This window comes from Mustelus asterias, chromosome 3 (assembly GCF_964213995.1).
Source record: "Mustelus asterias chromosome 3, sMusAst1.hap1.1, whole genome shotgun sequence".
NCBI classification, from domain to species: domain Eukaryota; kingdom Metazoa; phylum Chordata; class Chondrichthyes; order Carcharhiniformes; family Triakidae; genus Mustelus; species Mustelus asterias.
In genome coordinates, this window is record NC_135803.1 from 43,227,309 (window position 1) to 43,248,935 (window position 21,627).

Genomic DNA, 21,627 nt, shown 5'->3' on the forward strand with positions numbered 1-21,627 from the left:
CGTCAAGACTTTTGAATGGACCTACCTTGCACTAAGTTGATCTTCCTCTACACCCTAGCTATGACTGTAACATTACATTCTGCCCTCTCTCCTTTTCTTCTCTACGAATGGTATGCTTTGTCTGTATAGCATGCAAGAAACAATACTTTTCATTGTATACGAATACATGTTACAATAATAAATCAAATCAGAAAATGCTGGAGAAACTCAGCAGGTCTGACAGCATCTGTGGAGAGAGACTAGAGCCAACGTTTCAAGTCAGAGTGAGCTATGACAAACGGTCATCCTGACTCAAAACATTGGCTCTATTCTCTCTCCACAAACGCTGTCAGACCTGCTGAGCTTCTCCTGCATTTTCTGTTTTTGTTTCAGATTCCAGCATCCGCAGTGTTTTGCCTTTATTTCAATGAGTGAACCTTGTCCCCAGGAACAGTCCATCTCCTTTCACACCCCATTGAAAAAAAATTATTCATCTGACGAAGGACAACAGTGGCATGAGCACTTTTCCAATGCTCTAAGTTAACATTCAGAATCATCAGTTGAGCAACACAATTATTGCACTTAGCAAGTGGTTATCCTTCTTATTGTTAGTTGACAGTGACCTTGAATGGAATCATCCATTTTATAGATTTATCTGACTTAGTACCTTTGCCTAAACATCTCCCAGCGCCAGAATTCAAGAGCTTTGAATCAGTCATGGACCCTTTTGAAAGTGATGTCAACCCTTTGGAGTTTACTTGCAGAATCTTCTTTAACAACAGGCTAGTAGTGTCTAGTGCATACTTCCAGCAAAAGAGATGCTGCACCAATTGGGTTAATTAGACCACTTGAATGAGAGCACAGGTTTTCATTCAAATATACCCTTATGCAAATAAATCAAGGCTGAATTAATGGATAGCTTATATGTCATAAATGTTAAGATAAGCACAAAATGTAGAGGTGTTATTATACAAACTAAAACAGTATTTTTTTCATCAATATACTTTATTAACGTTGCATCAGTCAGGTTCATATTTTCAATGGTTATTGTTTGGAATATTTGCCATTCTGCACCATAAATGAAACCAAATAAAAACAATGAACATATTAGGAATCTTTTCCAATTTAAAAATAAGTCCCAGAATAATGTTAGTTGACCTTACCTTATACAATAAAGGTGCCTTTCCAAGTTTAATTAGTGCAATTTTTTTGGTAAAATTGGTATTTGATTGAAGCCGGAGCAGGTCATCAATTGTTCCGTACTGTACATCTATGACCTCCGCCTGAAAATTAATGTTTTCAATATTCAATAAACAGATTCTGCTGTTGCATTTGTTAGCATAGCTCGTTAATTGCTTAGTTATCAGCAACTCAATTGAAACAGGTAACAATATTAGTTGAATACTCACGCTTGATGAGCAGTGGAAAATACCAAAGGAATGTTTAAAACACTCTGTTTAAAAAAAAGCTTGGTGATCCAATTCATTTTAAGTGCGTGAAAGTTAAATATTTCAAATATTCCATCTCATTAGAAAAGAAAATTACACATAATATTTTTTATTACCCATTTAGCATCGCTAATAAATCAAATCTTGCATATTTGCAATTTCCATTTCAATGCAGCCATTTCCTGTCCTGTTTCCCCCTCATATTTCTAATTGTGAAAAGTTCACTCACTTGCAATTTCACTTCTTGCAATTCCCACTTATATGCAAGTTTAGTGCGCAGACATCATCTTCATCAGATGTCAACTTTGAACTTCAAGAACTGGGCAAAATGGAAACCACGGAATGTAAGGTGACCAATTTTGATGAAGCCCTGCTTCGGTAGTTTAATCCTGAAAGAGCTCAGAAATTCCTACTCAACAGCTGCCTGCCTAGAAAGCTAAAGCCATTAAATGCACACAAAAACACAACACAAGAAATAGGCCCTTCAAGCCTGCCCCTCCATTTAATACAATCATGGCTGATCTATGCCAGCCTCAACTCCTTTTCTGTGCCATTTCCCCAGAGCCCTCTATTCCTCAATCTATCAAATATTTACACATCTTCACTTTAAATACTTCTAATGATCCAGCCTACACCACCCTTTGGGGTAGAGAATTCCAGAGATTCACCACCCTCTGCAAGAAGAAATTTCTATGCACCTCAGTTTTAAATGACTGTCCCTTTAACTTGTAGCTATGTCCCCTTGTTCAAGACTCTCTCACTAGTGAAAACGTCTCACCATCTACCCTGTCAAGCCACGGAGGATCTTATAGGTTTGAATAAGGTTACCCCCTCCTCACTCTTCCCAGCCTCAAGGAATACGGACTCAGACTATTTAGCCTCTCTTGATAGGACAACTCTCTCATCCCAGGACTTAGCCAGGTGAATCTCCTTTGGACTGCCTCCAATGTTACTATATCCTTTTTTAGCTAAGGGGACTGTATGCTGTATTCCAGGTGAGGCCTCACCAACACCCAGTACAACTGCAACAAAAGCTCCCTATTTTTAAACCCTACCCCTTTGCAATAAAGGCCAAAATGCTGTTTGCTTCTTATTTACTTGTTGGACCTGCTGCTAGCTGTTTGTGATTCATGCACTAGAATATCTAGATCCCTCTGTACTTCACCCACCTGCAGTCTCTCTTCATTTAGATAATAATCTGCTTTTTGATTCCGCCTACCGAAGTGCATCACCTCACACTTCCCCACATTAAACTCCATTTACCAGATTTTCACCTAGTCACCCAATCTATCTATATCCCATTGCACAATCACAATATCCTCATCACAACATTCCTTTCCACCTTGGAGTGGCACAATAGCACAGCTGCCTCATAGCTCCAGGGACCTGGGTTCAATTCCAGCCTTGAGTGACTGTGTGGAGTTTGCATGTTCTCCCCGTGTCTGTTTGGGTTTCCTCCGTGTGCTCTGGTTTCTTCCCACAACCAAAGATGTGCAGGTTGGGTGGATTGGACATGCTAAATTACCTTAGTGTCTAAAGATGTGTAGGTTAGATGAGATTAGCCATGTTAAATGCGTGGGATTACAGAGATAAGATGGGGGAGACGGCCTGGGTAAAATACTCTGTCAGAGAGTCGGTGCATACTCAGTGGGTCAAATGGCCTCTTTTGCACTGTAGGGATTCTATGATTCCATCTTCGTATCATCAGCAAATTAAGAAACCTTTCATTCTGTTCTTTCCTCCAGGTCATTAATGTAAATAGTGAACAATTGTGGGTCAAGAACTGATCCCTGCAGTACTCCACTAGTTACATCTTTCCACTCTGAAAAAGACCCATTAATTCCAATTCGGTTTTCTATCTGACAGCCAGTTTTTAATCCATGCTAACACACTTGTTCCAATTCCACAGATTTTACTTTATGCAGCAGCCTCTTATGCAGCATCTTGTCAAATGCCTTTTGGAAATCTAATTACACTACATCTACAGGTTCCCCTCTTTCTACTTTCCTTGTTACATCCTCAAAGAATTCGAGCAAATTTGTCAAACATGATTTATCTTTCATAAAACCATGCTGACTAAGTTTGGTTATATTCAGCTTTCCTAAATGATTAAGCTATTTCCCCTTTGATTATTGACTCCCGTATCTTGCCAATAATAGATGTTAAATTAACTGGCCTATATTCCCCAACTTCTGTATTTCTTTTTGAACAAGGGAGTCACATTGTCTGTTTTCCAATCCTCTGGTGCCCTCCCGGAATCTAACAAATTACAAAACATTTCAACCAATGGGTCCACTATCTCTGCCTCCACTTCCATTAAAACCCAAGCATGCAGTTCATCAGGTGACTTGTCCGCCTTTAGCCCCTTGAGTTTCTCTTATACTCTATCTCTTGTGATTGGGATCTTTGTAAGTTCTACCACATTATTTGAAATTATCCCACCTGATATCTTAGGAATATTTGCAATGTCTTCCATGATGAAGACTGATACAAAAAAATATATTTAGCATATCCACCATTTCTTTGTTTGCTGTTGTCAATTCACCAGCCTCATTCAGTCGAGATCCCACAGTTATCTTAGCTGCCTGGTTCCTATTTTTTACATCGACAGAAACTTATTTCTGTTTGTTTTATGCTGCATGCAAGTTTTCTCTCAAAATTTGTTTGCTGCTGGATCCTAAAACCTTTCCAGTCCTCTAGTCTGCCACCATTCCTTGCCAGTTTGTATATTCTGCTTTTCAATTTGACATTATCTTTGACCTTCTTTGTTAACAATGGATTTTGCCTCTTTCTTGTGGAATTCCTCTATTTGACTGGGATAAACTCCTGCTGAGCATTTTGGACCAGCTGTTTGAGTATCTGTCATTGTTCATCTACTGACCTGTATCTTAGCTCATTTACCCAGTTCACCATAGACATCTTCTCCCTCATACCATTATAATTGCCCTTATTGAAGTTGGAGACACTGGTTATGTACCTGTGGCATTCACCCTCAAACTGTATCTGGAATTCTATCACAGTGTCGTCACTTCCCTTCAAGGGGATCCTTAACCACAAAATCACTTATTAATCCTTCTTCATTAAACAAAACCAGTTTAAAATAGCCCATTCTGGCGTGGATTCCACTACATACTGCTCTAAAAAGCAATCCCTGATGCACTCCACAAATTCCTCTTCTACGCTACCCCTGCCAGTTTGGTTTGTCCAGTCAATTTGCAGATTAAAATCTCCCATAATAATTGCAAGTTCCTTTCAAACATACCTTGATGTTTTCCCATTTATGCTCTGACTCCTTGAGAGGTCACATTTTGGAGGTCTAGTGATTAACTACTCCCACCCTGGTATTCCCTCCCCTGCTATTCAGGATTTCAACCCAAACCGATTCTACATCACTATCCTTTATATCTTCACTCAGTGCCGCTCTGAAACTTTCCTTGATTAACAGTGCTATCCCACCTCCTTTCCTCTTTGGCCTGTTCTTTTGGAACATTATATACTCTGGAATGTCAAGCACACAGTCCTGGTCACCTTGCAACCACATTTCTGTAATAGCTAATACATCATATTCATATGTTCCAATATGTACTATCAACTCATCTATCTTCTTGCAAATGCTTTGTGCATTCAGAAAGTGAACATTTAGCCTTGATTTTTTACAGTTCTGTCTCACATTTTTGTTTGTGTTTCCTCCCTGGCCGGTCACATTATGACAGTCAAGTTCCCCCTCACTATTCAATGTCACCGCTTCCTCGTAATCCCCTGATTTTTTAAACCTTCCGTTCTTAGAACCCTCCCCGTCCTAGTTAGAGCTCTTGTATGATTCCCTGGTTTAATATAATGTTGATATGATCTGTCCCTACCTGTAGTTTTCTGTTTACACTCAGACTGATTACTAACCTGCACTCCTACCTTTAACTTTGGTTTCCTAATTTTCCAAGCAACTGAACCCTCACCCCCACTCTTTACTTTACAGCCCTCTCTACTTCCCTAATTATATGGTCCACAAGACCACTGATCCCAGCATGATTCAGATGTATACTGTCCCAATGGTACAGTCTCCAATTTCCCCAGTACTGATGCCAATGTCCCACGAACTGATAACCACTTCTCCCAGACCAGTCTTTGAGCCATGTATTCATCTCTCTAATTTTACATACCCTTCACCAATTTGCATGTGGTTCAGAGGGCTCAGTAACCAACCATGTAGGTGAGACATAACTTAGTTTACAACAACCTGTGTGAACAGGAAGCGGACAACGATGGACCCATTTCTGATGCATGGACTGAAGAAGTATTGCCAGGTTTTTTAGCAGAGTAGTCACCCAAATGCATTTACGATGTTACAAGAAAAGATTTTTTTCTATTTTTCCTTGCCTCATCAAACGTATGCAAAAAATGAGACAAGATGAGTGTGAGAAAAATGAGAAAAGAACACTTCATTGTCATTGCGGGGTAACAAGCTGGCTTGGATTAACTCAAATCTTCCAGGATCAGGAAAAACAATGTACTAAAACAAATTTGATAAAGGGAAAATTTTCAATAACAACATGCAAAGAAAATAAGATGATGGCAGCAGAAAGAAATGGAAGGTGACTGTTACAACTTTAAAAATTTTAATTAAAGCAAGTGTCAGCCTTGGTTCAATTGGTTAACCAAGTAGGCTTCTGCTCGATTTATCAGCAACATTGAGGCTAACCCTTTAGTGTGTTACTAAGGGAGTGCTACACTGTCGGACATATTATCATGACACATTAAACCTGGATATCATCTGCCTTCTCGGGTGGACCTAAAAGATCCCAAGTCACAATTCCAAGAACAGCAGGAGAATTTGCTCAACACCACATGAACAATTAAATCGGTTATTTATCTCACTGCTGGTTTTGAGACAATTAGTTGTAACATGCATTACAATGGTAACTACACTAAAACAGGACTTAATTGGCTACAAAGTACATTGGGAGGTTATGAAAGGCATTATATAAATGTTAAGTTCTTTCTTTTAATTTGCTTTAATTTTAAGGGAACAATATCAATACTCCATGTAATTTAATTCAATAGCTTTCTTCCTGACAATATACAGTGGGAGGCATTTTCACAGTTAGGATCAAATCATGAGGCTGTTAATTGAGTGTGCATTTGGCAAGCAGTATCAACCACCAAGGAACCATTACAACTTTAAGAATATGCTATTCAACTAATCTATTTGTTGATTGGTGAGGAAATATAACTTTCTTTGCTCTTGCTTTGGTAACAGGTACCTCTCACCATCACGCTGAAGTAGCCACGATTAGAGGCATTACAATGTAGGGTGAAGACTGCCTATGGCTGAATCTCCCTTTCCCTTTCCGAGAGAGCTGCCCAAGTTGTGCTCAGCATTTCCTCGCACGGGCATGACTGAGTTTGAAAACTTAGTTAGCTGACAGTGGGCATAAACCCACTGTGACACTGGCCATGTTTTTCTAACATACCATCCAGTTAGAACAGCTTTTGATTTATGTCTACTCTGATTCAGCAGTTTTTCCCCAGCAAATAAAAAGATTAAAGATCCATCTTACAACCACAGTATTACACCACAAAGGACATTTCCGTCCAGATCCGATGCAAGTTACTCATACTTTACTGTGTCTATTATGACAGTTTGCACGAAGAGTGGTACATCACTAATTTGCTGACTATGAAACCCGCTTCCATATTAGCTGGTAATATCTCCTTTTATTTCTCAAGTCCTGTACAAATACTGTTGTATACACAGATTTATTTTATGAAGAATAATAATTATCCAGGAACAATTGAAAGGATTCTTATCCAGTTGAATCAGCCACTGACTGACTTCCTGACCAAGTGGCCTGGCAGTTGGGAAGGGGCATCATGGTCATTAAAATGGGAAGGTAAGAGGTTAAAGCCGGAAACCAGATGAAATGCTCTCTGGCACTAAATTAAGATTAGAGGAGTGTGATTTCAAAGGGATCATGGCAGGGGTCAGGAGTGGGGTGGGGGTAGTGAAACCCAGAGTCCAAGGTTTCCTTCTGGATCCCTGAGAAGCATTTGGTATTTGTGGTCTTTCTAGCCCACTAGAAAATTTAAAGTCACATCGAAGGCAACTGCAAAAATAAATCCTTCCCAACTATTTTGAATTCACTTCCCAACAACGTAGGCTCCCCGATTAAAACTTCAAGTTAATATTGCACCTCTCTGTCTTTGGGGAGCCATAGGGTAAGTCCCCCATTCCACTATAACTGCCCCAGGTCCAGTTTCCATTAGATGGGGGGGGGGGGGGGGGGGGGGGGACACCATGGAGGGGTAGGGGTTAAAAGTCACAATTAGGTTAATGGCCAGCTTGAAGGTAAATAAAGTACAAATTTGAAATTGGCTAGGTTTCTATGTATTTCAATAAGTGTTAGCAAGTAATGCATCCAGCAAAAAATGCCAGTCATCGTTCCAACACAATAAATGATGGCTTTTAATATAATTTTCAAATATCTATTGGCTATGCCATTTCCTATGTCCTTTGGCTTTGATCTATGGAATGGGCTAATACCTAATACAACAGGCTATTATAATAAGCTATTTAGCATCGCTCCAACATGTCACCATGTCACTAGTAGCCCAGAGGAAACATTAATCTCCACATTCAGTGATCAGATTTAGCAGGATACTTTCATAATATGAAACTGATGTGGGTTGAAAGCTGGACTTTGTAATTAGTGTTATCCATATTGTCTGAGTTTCAGCACCAGCTTTAAAGTACTAATGTTAAGAGTTCAAAATCTGGTTTTGAAACTATGCTTGATAATTTTGACGTTAGCTTTGCTCAAATCTGCTGAACCAAATTTGCAAAACTAGCCACAGTTCATTCAACAAAAATGCATAAACACAAACTTTTAAAAAAGCCAATATTTTAAAAGTATATTAAAACTTTTCATTATTTTGAAGTTGAACATTTTATTATAAGCTAAATTATTTACTGTATCAGGGGACTTGCTTAGTGATCAGAAATATTTTAACCAGAATTTCTTCAACATCAAAAGTCAAGTACAGTGCAGTAGTAAATGTGGCACCCCAGATATACAATTGTAAAACAAGTAATTCCGAAGTCTTTATGGATAATGTGACAATATAACATCCTTCAAAAAAAAAGGCCCAAGTTTTCCGATCTCTGGATTGTCTGAGACTGGATGTACGGCTAAAGATGCTTATCGGGGCCCTATAGAAATCCTGAGGCAGGGCGCTCCATTTGCCCAGTAAGTTTCACTTTCCGAAGGGGAATTCCCCTGCTCTCTGGGACCATTTGTAAATGTCTCCCTATGAGTTAGAGTCAAAGACTTCGGACAGTTCCACAGGACTTACCTGAATAATTACCCAGGAAATGTTAAGACAGGTTAAAACCCAGTCTAATACCTGAGTAACTCCCTAACTGACAGCCCAATCACCCCTCCCACTCCCTAATTAACCCCACCCATCACCCCTTGATCCTGGATACCCCCTCAAACCTACCCAACTTCATCCCTGATCTGACCAGTCCTAACTACCTGCCCCATCCCCAAGACTCTGACCACCTTATTACCAGCTACCATTGCACTCACCTACAAATTCACTCACCCAGCCACCAGCATTCATTTATTAACATTCAAATTGGAACTTTAAATGTACTTTAAATTTATAGCTGGTGCTATAAAAAGGTGTCCTGTGTGCCCCCGACTCTACTCTGCTTCGATAGAGTTCCCACGGGGACACTGCGCTCCACATAACTGTGGAAGCTAGGCTCAGAAGGTCCTGCTATACACATGCATCAACGTTGAGTTAGAGGGATTTTCAATCACAGCACAAATCTGATGATCACTGCCGCTGCTTGGAAGATCCAGGCAATATCTCGATATCAATATAACTGTTCCAATCATTAACATTCTTATAGTAGCTAGTAGTAGCTAAACTGAAGATTAACCATCAGCTTACAATTAAATGGAATCCCTTAAGAGCCTGCTATAGCCTATTTTTTTTCTTAACATATTATTCATTGTATCGCTTTGGTGGTAAGATGTTGTGCCTCTATCCTCCATATTATACGTTTTTTTAAGTTTTTAAAAAAAAATTATTTATTAGTGTCACAAGTAGACTTACATTAACTCTGCAATGAAGTTACTGTGAAAATCCCCTCGTCGCCACACTCCAGCACCTGTTCGGGTACACCGAGGGAGAATTTAGCATGGCCAATGCACCTAACCAGCATGTCTTTCAGACTATGGGAAGAAATTGGAGCACATGGAGGAAACCAACGCAGACACGGGGAGAACGTGCAGTCTCTTCACAGGCAGTGACCCAAACCTTAAATCCAACCCGGGTCCCTGGCGCTGTGAGACAACAGCGCTAACCACTGTGCCATTGTTAGGAAGGCAGCGATGTAGTGCTACTGTCACTGGACAAGTAATCTGGAGACCGGGGTAATGCTCTGGGCACCTGGGTTCAACTCCTACCATGGCAGATGGTGGAATTTGAATCCAATAAAAAAAGCTGGAATTAAAAGTTTAATGAGGACCATGAAATGTTGATGATTGTCATAAAAACCCATCTGATTCATTAATGTCCTTCAGGGAAGGAAATCTGTTGCCTACATGTGACAGCAGGTCCATAGCAAATTGGTTGACTCTTAAATGCCCTCAGAAATGACCTAGAAAGCCATTCAGTTCAAGGACAATTAGGAATGGGCAATAAATGCTGGCACAGCCACCGATGTCCACATCCCATGAATGCATTTTTTTTAAAATTGGTGTCCATCACTCAGTGGCAAGTTGGCATGCTCCACAGGGAATGTTATGCACGTTAATCTTGATGTTGTAGGAATTGTGCTTGATGTTGTAGGAATTGTGCTTGATGTTGTTGGAATTGTGCTTGATGTCGCTAATGTTGTTAAGCTTTCTCGTGACATTGTTGATGTTGCACTGCCTGTTGGTGATGCTGTCAATATCGCTGGTTCGAGATCTTCGACTGGTATCGTCAATGATCTTTTCTGCTTTTCCACTCCAGGTGTAGGTCAAATATGGACTCTGTCCCATCTTATTTGTTTGCTGATTTTAATAAGATGTAGGAGCCCAGAAGTTCGGAATACCTTACATACTGGGAATTTTAACTCCACAGCGTGCCTATGACATCACTGATCAGTTCCCCACACAGTAGCTAACCTAGGTGATGAGCTTGGCTTCCAGTTGAGTGGGGAATTGGTCGGGTGGAAGCTGACAGACCTGGTAGGACAGTGTATCTGCTCCAGAAAGCAAACTGGAAGAGGGGTAAAGGGATAAGGAGGGATATCAATTGGAGGGAAGGGATGGAGAGAGGAAGATTTGACCAAGAGGATTAATTGGGAGAGAGAAGCAGTCGGAGTTGAAGGGTGATTCTGGAATCCAAGGGCTGGGGAGCGGTATGTCAGAGACTTAGGGGAAGAGGGGAAAGGGGAAATTAATGCCTTCAGGATAGAGAGATGGAAGATGGAAGCCTGGGGTGAAAAAACTAGAGGCGTTTTGATAAGGGGGAATTGAGTAGCCTGGAGAGGTGTGGGGAAAGCGGAGGCCTGGACTGTGGATGGTTGGGAGGTTATCCCTTGTGGGGAAGGTCAGGGGTTTGGGGGAAGATGTCTGATGTGGGAGGCTTGTCCAGGCAGGCACTTATGGGTCTAGCAGATAGGTGCAAATGCACTTACCTCGTGGGGTCAGCAGCCCTTGGCCTGAAAAATGGGGCTCACAGCCTAAATAACATTTTTAGAACTTTTTTAAGTTTTAAGTTGAATTACTAGTGTCACAAGTAGGCTTACATTAACACTGCAATGAAGATACTGTGAAAATCCCCGAGTCGCTACTCTCCAACGCCTGTTTGGGTACACTGAGGAAGAATTTAAGAATGGGTGGATCACCATCCCCTTCCCTCCTCCATTAATGCTGGAAGTGGGAAGGCTGGAGGTGGAATTGAATCAGGATTCTGGTGTGAATATTTTAACCCTAAACCTGTCTGTTTCTTGTTGTTAAAATTCCCCCATTGTTTTACAGACAGAAAAAGGACTCTCAATACTTATTTTTTAAAGAACGGTAATTGCAAATGTCAATGTGGCTGGGAAGCAGGGCATCAACTACAGAAACTCTGAAAAAATCTCAAATGTTTTCTTCTGTTGACAGTGACAGTACAAATTAAATGTTTTAGTTCAGCATTGACAGTTTGCAGGTATCTGTGTCAACCACTTGCTGGTGTACACTGTAACAAAGTCCCTGCCACTGTTTTGACAGAGGGAAAATAGATATATCGCAGTACGTTAATATTTACTTTGTTCATCCACAGAGCACGGGTGAATATAGGCACTAGTGTAAATGGTCACCAGTGCATTGAATGCTTGTCATTAAAGTTCACTTCATTCACCCACAGAGCCTCCACCCTGCCTGCTATCAAGCTTCGGGAACCACCGCACTCATCCCAGTGGAGTGTGAGAATGGGAGTGCTCTGTCCCTCCCAAACCTTCCCTCAGTTGCGAAATGGACAGCAACCTTGGAAGGAGGATACAGGAAGTGCTGCCTGCATACCAGCCTTCACAGCCCCTTTAAAGCAAGGGGCATCCTAACATGAAGGGAAAATAAAGCCTGAAAGTGATCCCTCCAGGTCCCTCTCCCTGAAATGGCGATTCTTGGACTCCCACCCCCGAGTTGTACTTACCTGCATCTCCCATTTCCTCTCTGGTGCCCCCTAAACAATTAACACCCCCGAGGGTGCTGGCTGCCTGAGGGCACACCTCTGAAATCCCACTCAGACGTGAAGGCGTTTATGTAGAGCTGAATATCCAGTGAGGGGGGGATGTCCTGGAGAGAGTCCTCACTAATGACATGCTAATGCATTAAAATGAGCTTCCTGGGGAAATTGCCACAAATGTATTGATTACAGTCACGCATTGCTCTCATTTATAACGTACCAATTTCTGGCTGGTAAAATCCTCCCAGTTACACAAGGAGTTTGCACGAAACCCCAGCACTAACTCTGCTTTGGTTATGTTAACATCACAGACTAAAATCCATGTTCCACCAACATTTATATGGGCAGTGCTAGGTAAACCAAGTATGACCTGCTGAGATGGCATTCCTGAACATAAAAAAACTTACAAATGGGAATAATACAGAGATGGGTTTTGAAAACTTAAAGTGATGGGGGCTGTGATTATTTCCTTTGGCAGCTTGTTCCACTGTGGGGAATGTCCTTGGGATAAAATAAGTACACCACTAGAATACAAACAAAATAAAAATGTTGTCAAGGTGATCCAGTGAGAGCAGTGATTTAATTTCAAATGTAAAAGCGAGTGCTCTTGACCTTTTGAAATCAAATGATTTGGAACACTGAGCATGCTGTTAATGGACTTGCTCTTGTTAACCCATTGCCATGGTTTAGTGTAAATTCTAACTGCAGGCCGCATTCAGAAGAATCATTTCTGTAACTGGAAATTGTGTTTTAGTCTATGCTCTGAACCAAATACATCCTCAATTGTCAAATTTGAGTACAGCTCCGACAACCCCATCTCAAGAAAATTATTTTGTTATATCTATTCTTCCAGTTGGCCAGGGAGACAATGACAACCAGCATCACAACACGTGATGAAATAAATTTGCAGGTAGCTTTCTAAAATTGCATGTATTCTGCTCGATTGAAAAGAATAACTACCAAACCAAACACAAAAGACTGAGCCATTTAATGTTTTTCCACAATGCTCTCATAGATACTAAGATGTTAGCAAATTCGCCTCAAAAAATTCCTTTCATTATTTTCTCTTTTGCCAGAAGGCCCTTCATACTATTTACTGTGTCATTTGTCACTACCACCATGCATTATCGAGGAGATATAGAGCTCAAATCTGGACATATGCGAGGCACTGTGGACCATCAGCAGCATCAGAATTGTATTCAACCATTATCTGTATTTTGGGGCCTGGCATATTCTTCACTCTACAATTAAAATCAAGCCAGAAGACCAACCCTTGGTCAATGAGGAACATAGGAGAGTTTAACAGAAGCAGCCCCAGGTGTATCTAAAAACAAGATACCAAGGTGGTAAAGCTACTGCACAGGACTACTTGCATGCCAAACAGTGGAGGCAGCACACAATAGACCAAGCAATTCCACAACCAATGCATTAGCCCTAATTTCTGGAGTTCTTTCACATCCAGTTGTGAAAGGTAGGAATCAATATAACAATGAGTGGGAGAAGAAGGCTCCATGACTATCCTCATTGAAAGAAATACTCAGCATGTGATTCCAAAAGATGAGTGAAGGATTTGCAACCATCTTCTACCTGAAGTGCTGAGGGGATGATCTATCTAATCTTTTAATTACATTCTGGCATGATAGACTTCAGAGAATTAATGCACTCCATGTAATAAATGAGCACACTGAATACAGCAAAGGATGTGGGCTCCAACAACATCACGGTCATCAAGTTGAAGGCTTGTGCTTCAGAACCAGCCATACCCTCTAGCCAAGCTGCTCCAGTACAGCTATAATGATGGCATCGATAAATCCAGTTTAGATAATTACTGCCCCATCAGCCTACAATCAAACATCAGCAAAGCGATGGAAAGTGTTGTTGACATTGTTATCAAGCTGCACTTGCGCACCAATAACTTGGTCACTAATGCTTAGTTTAGGTTCATTCAGTTCCGAACCTCCTTAAAGCCTTAGTCCAAACATGAACAAAAACACTCATTTTCAGAGGTGAGGTGAAAGTTACTGCCCTTTGCATCAAAGCAGCAGTTGACCAATTATGGTGTCAAGGAGCCTAGCAAAACTGAAATTAATAAGAACCAGAGGTATAAAAACAGTACAATGGCTTGCGTCATAACTAACACAAATGTTGTGTTTGATGGACGTCAATCATATCAGTCTAATGATCACTGTGTAAGGCTTTCTCAGGACAATGTGCAAGACCCAGCTGTTGCATTGACGACCTGCCCTCCGATGTAAGATCAGGGCCAGAATTCTCCGGCTGTTCAAACTGGTGAGATTCTCCGGTCCCGCCGGCAGCACACTCCCGTCTGTGGGTGTCCCGCTGGCGTGAAGTGACATCAATGGGAATTCCCATTGACAGCTGCGGGACCAGAGAATCCCACCGCTAGCGAACAACACGCCACCTCCCACCGGTGGGAAACATGCGGCTGGGGGGCCGGAGAATCTCACCCCAGGGTGGGGATGTTTGCTGGTGACTGCTGAATGTTCCTTTCTGATCATAACTTCTCAGCCAATCAGGCAGTCCATGTACAGATGCAACAAGACCTGGACAACATGCAAGCTGGAATTGGTAGGTGGCAAGTAATATGTGTGCGACACAAGTGCCACTCAATGACTATCTCCAGCAAGAGAGAGAGTATTATTTCCTTTTGACATTCAATGACATTACCATCACTGAATCCTTCAACATCATCAACTCAGGTCACCATCACTGACCAAAAGGTTAATTGGACAAGTCACATAAATAGTGTGGCTACAATAGCAGTTCCAAGGTTAGATATTCTGCAGTGAGTAACTCGTGACTCTGCAAAGTCTTTCTGCCACCCACATGGCACAAAGCAGGAGTGTGATGGGATACTATCCATTTGCCTGGATGAGTGCAGCTCCAGCAACACCCAAGAAGCTAGACACCATCCAAGGATAAAGTAGTCCACACATGAAGCACCTTAAACATTCATTTCTCCCAACACAATGGCAGCAGTGGAGACAAGATGCATATAGCAATCCACCAAGGCTTCTTCAACAATACTTTCCAAATCTGAAACCTCTACCACTTAGAGCAACAATGGCAGCAGGCACAAGGGAACACCTATAAGTTCCCCTCCAAGTCACACATCATCCTGACTTGAAAAGATATTATGCTAGCTTGATCACCGGTGGATCAAAATCGTGAAACTATCTTTCTAACAGCATTGTGGATGTACCTACAGTTCGTGGGCTGTAGAGGTTCAAGAAGGTTGCTCATCACCTCCTTCTCAAAGGCAATTAGTGATGGGCAATAACTACTGGTCTCGTCAGCAAAGCGCACATCCTGTGAATTATTTTTAAAATTAGCATTCTGTAACCAGGTCAGTGGCCAGGTGTCTTAGTCCTCGAATGATCTGACTGGCGATGCTCTTGAACAAGCCAGGAAGAGGCAGACAAGATGAATTTAGGTTTAGTGGCCTGCCTTCAGGTGCAGAAGGGTAATGGTCGTTGTACAGTACACATAGTGAGATCAAGCTCAATGTGTTCCACAACCGATTATAAAGGATTTTAGAAATGATGAAACATAACACTGAAATATTTACTCTTCTCTGTCTAGTATCCAGATATAATCCAGTTATTCTTCCATAGTATATAGCCACCTCCAACCAAATGGGAAAGTACAACAGTGTTTGGAGCCATATCTGACAAAAAAAAAAGAAAATGGCAAAGCCTAATCACCACAGTCTCAGAATATTGTTGCAGGAATTACCCAATGCAGTGTTCTCTGCGGACCTATATGTAGCTACTTGGTCAGTGGGCTGAATTTTGCTGATTGTATGGATGGCCCAACATCGCCAGCAAACATGGGCATTTGGCAGGCCTTCCCAAGCATTTAACTGACTGGCACCAGGGTTACCGTCCTATTGAGGAAGTCAGTCTGCTCCTTGGAGCTCCCAGCCCAATCACTACAATTCGCAGCCCAGCAGCACCAGGAGTGGCGGTCATTGTTGAGGCAGGCAGGAGTCTTGCAGCCTATAACAGGTACGCAATGTTTTAAAAACAATCCAGGGCCAAGTACCGGGTAGAATTTCTCTGAGGATATTCTTGGGGCTGGGGTGGGTGACACCTTATCAGCCCAATGCCCCATCCTTGCTTAAAAACCTTCCCACCAATGGGCTGTAGTGTAGAACTCATTGGTGGGAAGAATATATTCACAGTGCACTATATTCTGCACCCTCTCCTTTCCATCTCCTTTATGTACTCTATGAACGGTATGTTTTGTCTGCATAGCGTGCAAGAAACAAAACTTTTCACTGTATGCCAATATATTTTTAAAAATTCATTTGTGGGACATGGGCGTCTCTGGTTGGCCAGCATTTATTGCCCATTCCTAGTTGCCCTTAGAGGGCAGTTGAGAGTCAACCGCATTCATAGAATCATAGAATCCTACAGTGCAGAAAGAGGCCATTCGGCCCATCGAGTCTGCACCAACCACAATCCCACCCAGGCCCTATCCACATATATCCCTACATATTTTACCCACTAACCCCTCTAACCTATGCATCCCGGGACACTAAGGGGCAATTTAGAATGGCCAATCAACCTAGCCCGCACATCTTTGGATGGTGGGAGGAAACTGGAGCACCCGGAGGAAACCCACGCAGACACAGGGAGAATGTGCAAACTCCACACAGACAGCGACCCGAGCCAGGATTCGAACCCAGGTCCCTGGAGCTGTGAAGCTGCAGTGCTAACCACTGTGCTAGCGTGCCGCATTACTGTGCCACATTACTGTGCCACATTACTGTGGCTCTGTAAACATGTGTAGCCCAGACCAGGTAAGAAGGGCAGATTTCCTTCCCTATGGGACATTCATGAACCAGATGGGTTTTTCCGACAATCGACAATGGTTTCATGGTCATCAGTAGATTCTTAATTCCAGAGATTTTTTGTTTAATTCAAATTCCACCATCTGCTGCGGCGGGACTTGAACCCGGATCCCCAGAACATTCGCTGAGTTTCTGGATTAATGGTCTAGCGATAATACCACTAAGCCATCGCCTCCCCCTGTGATACGTGACAATAATAAATCAAATCAATATCGTTTTTTCAAAATTTGGAAAGATAATTACGTTATTTGGACACGTTTTTTTACAAAAGGTCATAACTTCACTTTTGGTCTTGGAGCAGAGAAATCACCTGACCAGCACAGAAGTAGGTGGGGGGGGGGGGGGGGGGGTGCATTCATTTGCTTTGAACTGCAGTCATTTTAACTGATGGGGAAATGAATTGTCAAAGGCTCGTGATTTGCTGGAAATCACATGGCAGAGATAAATTTAAGTTTTGAACCTGTTGTTTGAACTCAGTGTGCTTTTGAGTTCAGAAAGTAACAAGCTGCTCAGCTCACCTGCCTGCCTTGCCTGAGATTCCTGTCTGGTTCTCAACTTGCAGCTGGAGAATCCTTATCTGGGGACAAGTTGGTTGCATTTGGAAACCTAAAAAGCTTGAAAAAAATTGACCCAGCTCTTTATATACAGCAAAGCATTACATTACATTACATTGGCGGCACGGTAGCACAGTGGTTAGCACTGCTGCTTCACAGCTCCAGGGTCCCGGGTTCGATTCCCGGCTCGGGTCACTGTCTGTGTGGAGTTTGCACATTCTCCTCGTGTCTGCGTGGGTTTCCTCCGGGTGCTCCGGTTTCCTCCCACAGTCCAAAGATGTGCGGGTTAGGTTGATTGGCCAGGTTAAAAATTGCCCCTTAGAGTCCTGGGATGCGTAGGTTAGAGGGATTAGCGGGTAAATATGTGGGGATAGGGCCTGGGTGGGATTGTGGTCGGTGCAGACTCGATGGGCCGAATGGCCTCCTTCTGCACTGTAGGGATTCTATGATTCTATGATTACATTATATATTATGAGGCTCTGTCTTCATATGAGGGAACTTCAGACTGACAGCATGACAACCCTGTAAACTTTATCCTTTATTTGTATAAAACCTTTCCACCAAATCCCATTTCTGCAGAAACCATATCTGTCGTGTGTGTCTGTGTCTGTGTGTGTATATGTGTATATTGGGGGGAGGGGGGGGTGTGTGTGTGTGTATGTGTGTGGGGGGGGGGGGGGTGGAGGAGAGGGGTGTGGTGTGTGTGTGAAAGAGAGAGATCGTTCTGAGTTTATTGAACAAAGTCTGGTTAAAATCTCTTTTATTCTGGGTCAAACAGTAGTGAAGGTAAATAATTGGCCATTTTGGTGAGTGAAACTTTTAAACTAATGGTGCAACCTTCAGTGTAGTGAGGCCAGATCAGCTGCACACTTCTCCCACCCCAGTTGTAACATGAGGCAAACGTATACAAATATTGACCATTCCATTTTTTAGTGATCATATCCATATCTATATCTGGAGTAAAGCCTCCTGAGTGATTAGTACTTGGCTGGCAGAAATGGTGAGCAGGATACTCCTGGCGCTTATCAGCGGGTGACATTTCGTGAGGTTCTGGACGCCGTTTATGAGTATCGCAAGTGCTATTTTTCAGCGCAATCAGCCCCGCGTCAAGCTGATTATCATATGGAAATGTCATTGTTGGCGGGGGTGTGGGGGTAATCGGTGGGAGAAGAGGGGAGTCAGGGCTGTGCACCCGGGGAATGAGGTCAGGGCTGTGCATCCGGGGAGTGGGGTCAGGACTGGCCATTGGGGGGGGGGCTCCCGTAGACCAGCGATGGTGGGGGGGCCGGTAGACCAGAGATTGGGGGATGTCAGGAGGCCAGCGATCAGGGGTGTTTGGGAGGCCAGCGATTGGGAGACTGACGATGGGGGGTGCGGTGTGTATGCGCCGATCTCCGCACTGACGGATCAGCGCATGCACAGTGACCCGTTCAGCACTACGCTGCTGGCCTCTCGGGCGGGATTGGGTCCTGCCACCACTTTTCAGAGTGAATCACGCTGAGACACTCTGCGATACACAGTGTGTCGGAGATTCGTTCAGATAAGTACGTGCAAAAAACGGGCAGGAAATACTCCAGTTTTCCCACCCGTTGGACACTTAGTTTTGTTTTGGGAGAATCCCGGATGGTGTGCCTATTAAGTTAGACAAAAGTTTATTTAACCCAACTCTGTAAACCTTGTGAGTTTTGTTTTTAGAAAATAGTGGCATATTTCCAACAAAATGAAACATGAAAAACCCACCACAGAGCAATGTTTGTGTGGAAGAGATACCAGTAAAAGCAATTAATGCAATGTTATTCATTTCTTTGAAAATAAAAGTATCTAAGAATATAATTCCAAGTTATAAAGATAAAAATAAACGATCCAATATTCTATAGTAGACAATTGTTTATAGAATGGTGCCATTGTAAATGATGGGGGCGATTCTCACAACCCGCTGCACTGCTAAAATAGCGCTGGAAATTGGCATGGGGCTGAATATCATATTAAAATCGACATTTCAATATGATTAGCGGGCATGGGACTGAATTCTCCGGGCTCGCAAGTGTCTCCCCCACCCTCCCCCCCACTGGAAGTGGTTCCCTCCAGCAGAGTTTACTCCTGCTCCTCACTAACAGGGAACAGGCACCCCGACATTGCTGGAGGGAAGGGAGGCTATTGAGGCCCCGCCAGGAGGTTGGGGGTAAGGTGGGGTGCCCCTTGGGCAGTGCCAGTCTGGCACCCTGCACTGCCAAAGGGGCAAAGTGGCATTGCCCAAGGGGCATCTTGCCTCAACCCACTGGGCATCAGGCAGTGCCAAGAGGGACGGGCCTACTGGGGGGGTGATCAGAGGGCAAGGACCTCGCTGCCACTTTGCACTTGGGTAACTGTGAAAGGGAAGGAGTGAGGGCAATTGGGGGCTGGCCATGGGGAGGGGGTGGGGGGGGAGGGGGGGGTGCGGGGGGTCAGGACTGGTTATCGGGGTAGGGGGTCAGGACTGTGATGCTGGGGTGGGCACTGTCAGTGGGTTGTCAGGAAGATTGGGGGGAAGGGTTGGAAGGCCAGCAATTGGGGTTGCGGGTGGCCAGTGATCTGGAGGCTGTCAATAGGGGGGACCACTGCGCATGCACCGATCTTCACGCTGACAGATTGGTGCATGCACAGCTGGCCTCTCAGGTGGGAATAGGCCCTGCCCCCTGATTTTCAGAGTGAATCCCACTAGGGCACTCTGCAGTGCTCAGAGTGCGGGAGATTCATTCTGAAAAGCCCGCTAAAAAACCAGCAGCATTTACTCCCATTTTCCCGCAAGTTGGGAACTTAGAATTTTTTTGGGAGAATCCTAACTGATGTATCGTGAAAAAGTAGATAGGAGTTGCTTGTTTGGATTTTAAGGTACCATTAAAGGACTTTTGGTGACTAGTTTGCAGAAGAGGGGCTAAATCTATCTAGCTTTATCATTTTAATGATCATATATGGTTATTTACTTCCTCAAGACTGAAGAGAATTAGGTAATATTATTCATTACCTTTGCTGGAACTAGAATCCATGGACTGAATGGTCTTTTCTCAATGTAAACATGTAACTGGGTCATTAGTGTCATTTGGGGATGGACATCTATTGTCCCTACTCAGTTTGGCCCATCTATGGCTCCGGTTCCTACAATGTTGTTGACTTTTTACCCCTGGTTTTCCAAAAAGCATTTACAATAAATACTACCACACCAGTTGCTCATATGTCAAGAATGAAAAAAAATCCAAACTTACAAAGAGTTGCCATCGATTCACATGAACATATTCATGAAGCAAGATTGTTAAAAAAACTAAGGGTGCAAAATTCACTTCTGGATCTGCAAATCAGAGGCTCCTACAAACCAGACAATGGGCGGGATTTTCCGGCTACGCTCACCCTGAAACCGGAAAATTCCACCCAAGGTCAATGGACCTTTCCACGTTCCGCCCCTCACCCACTATGATTCCTGTGGCGGGCAGAACAGGAAACTTCACCCCAGTGTGCGGAGGTGACTATTTGTGGATCATTGGTGATATCTGGTATCAAAAAAACTAAACAAAAGAAAAAACCTCTGGTAGGAATAAAGATTGCGAAACAATGAATAAAATGCAAATATCCACAAAGTACAAATTTGCAATTTTCTTACAAGAATGTCGAAAATTAAAGGACCGGATGCCATATCTAGAAAGCTTGGGACCGGACGTGTACCAATACAGAGATTTTCCCGATTTTGGGTCTAGAGACATAGATGCTGGAATTCTGAAATAATACACCCTTTCCTACATTTTTGTGCTTTTATTTCTTATTAAACTACATGTTTTTACATAATCATTACTTCTGCTGAAGGTTACACCTGAAATGTCATGGCCTCTTTTACTCTCTGATCTGATGACTGATCCATTTGTTTCGAATAAGCTCATTATACTTCCCAGCACACAATACAGTTTTTGTGTTCTTCAGAATTTTGGGATGCTGGATAAGGGGTCTGGTACCTGTGCCAAAAACTTGGCACATTGCTCTGTTCTATTACTTTATTCCTGCAGGTACCAAGACTTCTACT

General features: G+C 42.8%; 1 protein-coding gene across 6 annotated transcripts in view; it reads right to left on the reverse strand.

Moving 5' to 3' along the window:
• Positions 1-21,627, reverse strand: part of naaladl2 (N-acetylated alpha-linked acidic dipeptidase like 2) — a 902,781-nt gene that overhangs the window by 446,947 nt on the left and 434,207 nt on the right. For all 6 annotated transcript variants that reach the window (XM_078208119.1, XM_078208130.1, XM_078208111.1 and 3 more), the window contains one exon: positions 1,143-1,262. In XM_078208119.1, coding sequence (XP_078064245.1) covers positions 1,143-1,262 — 120 coding nt within the window. The remainder of the gene's footprint in view (positions 1-1,142; positions 1,263-21,627) is intronic.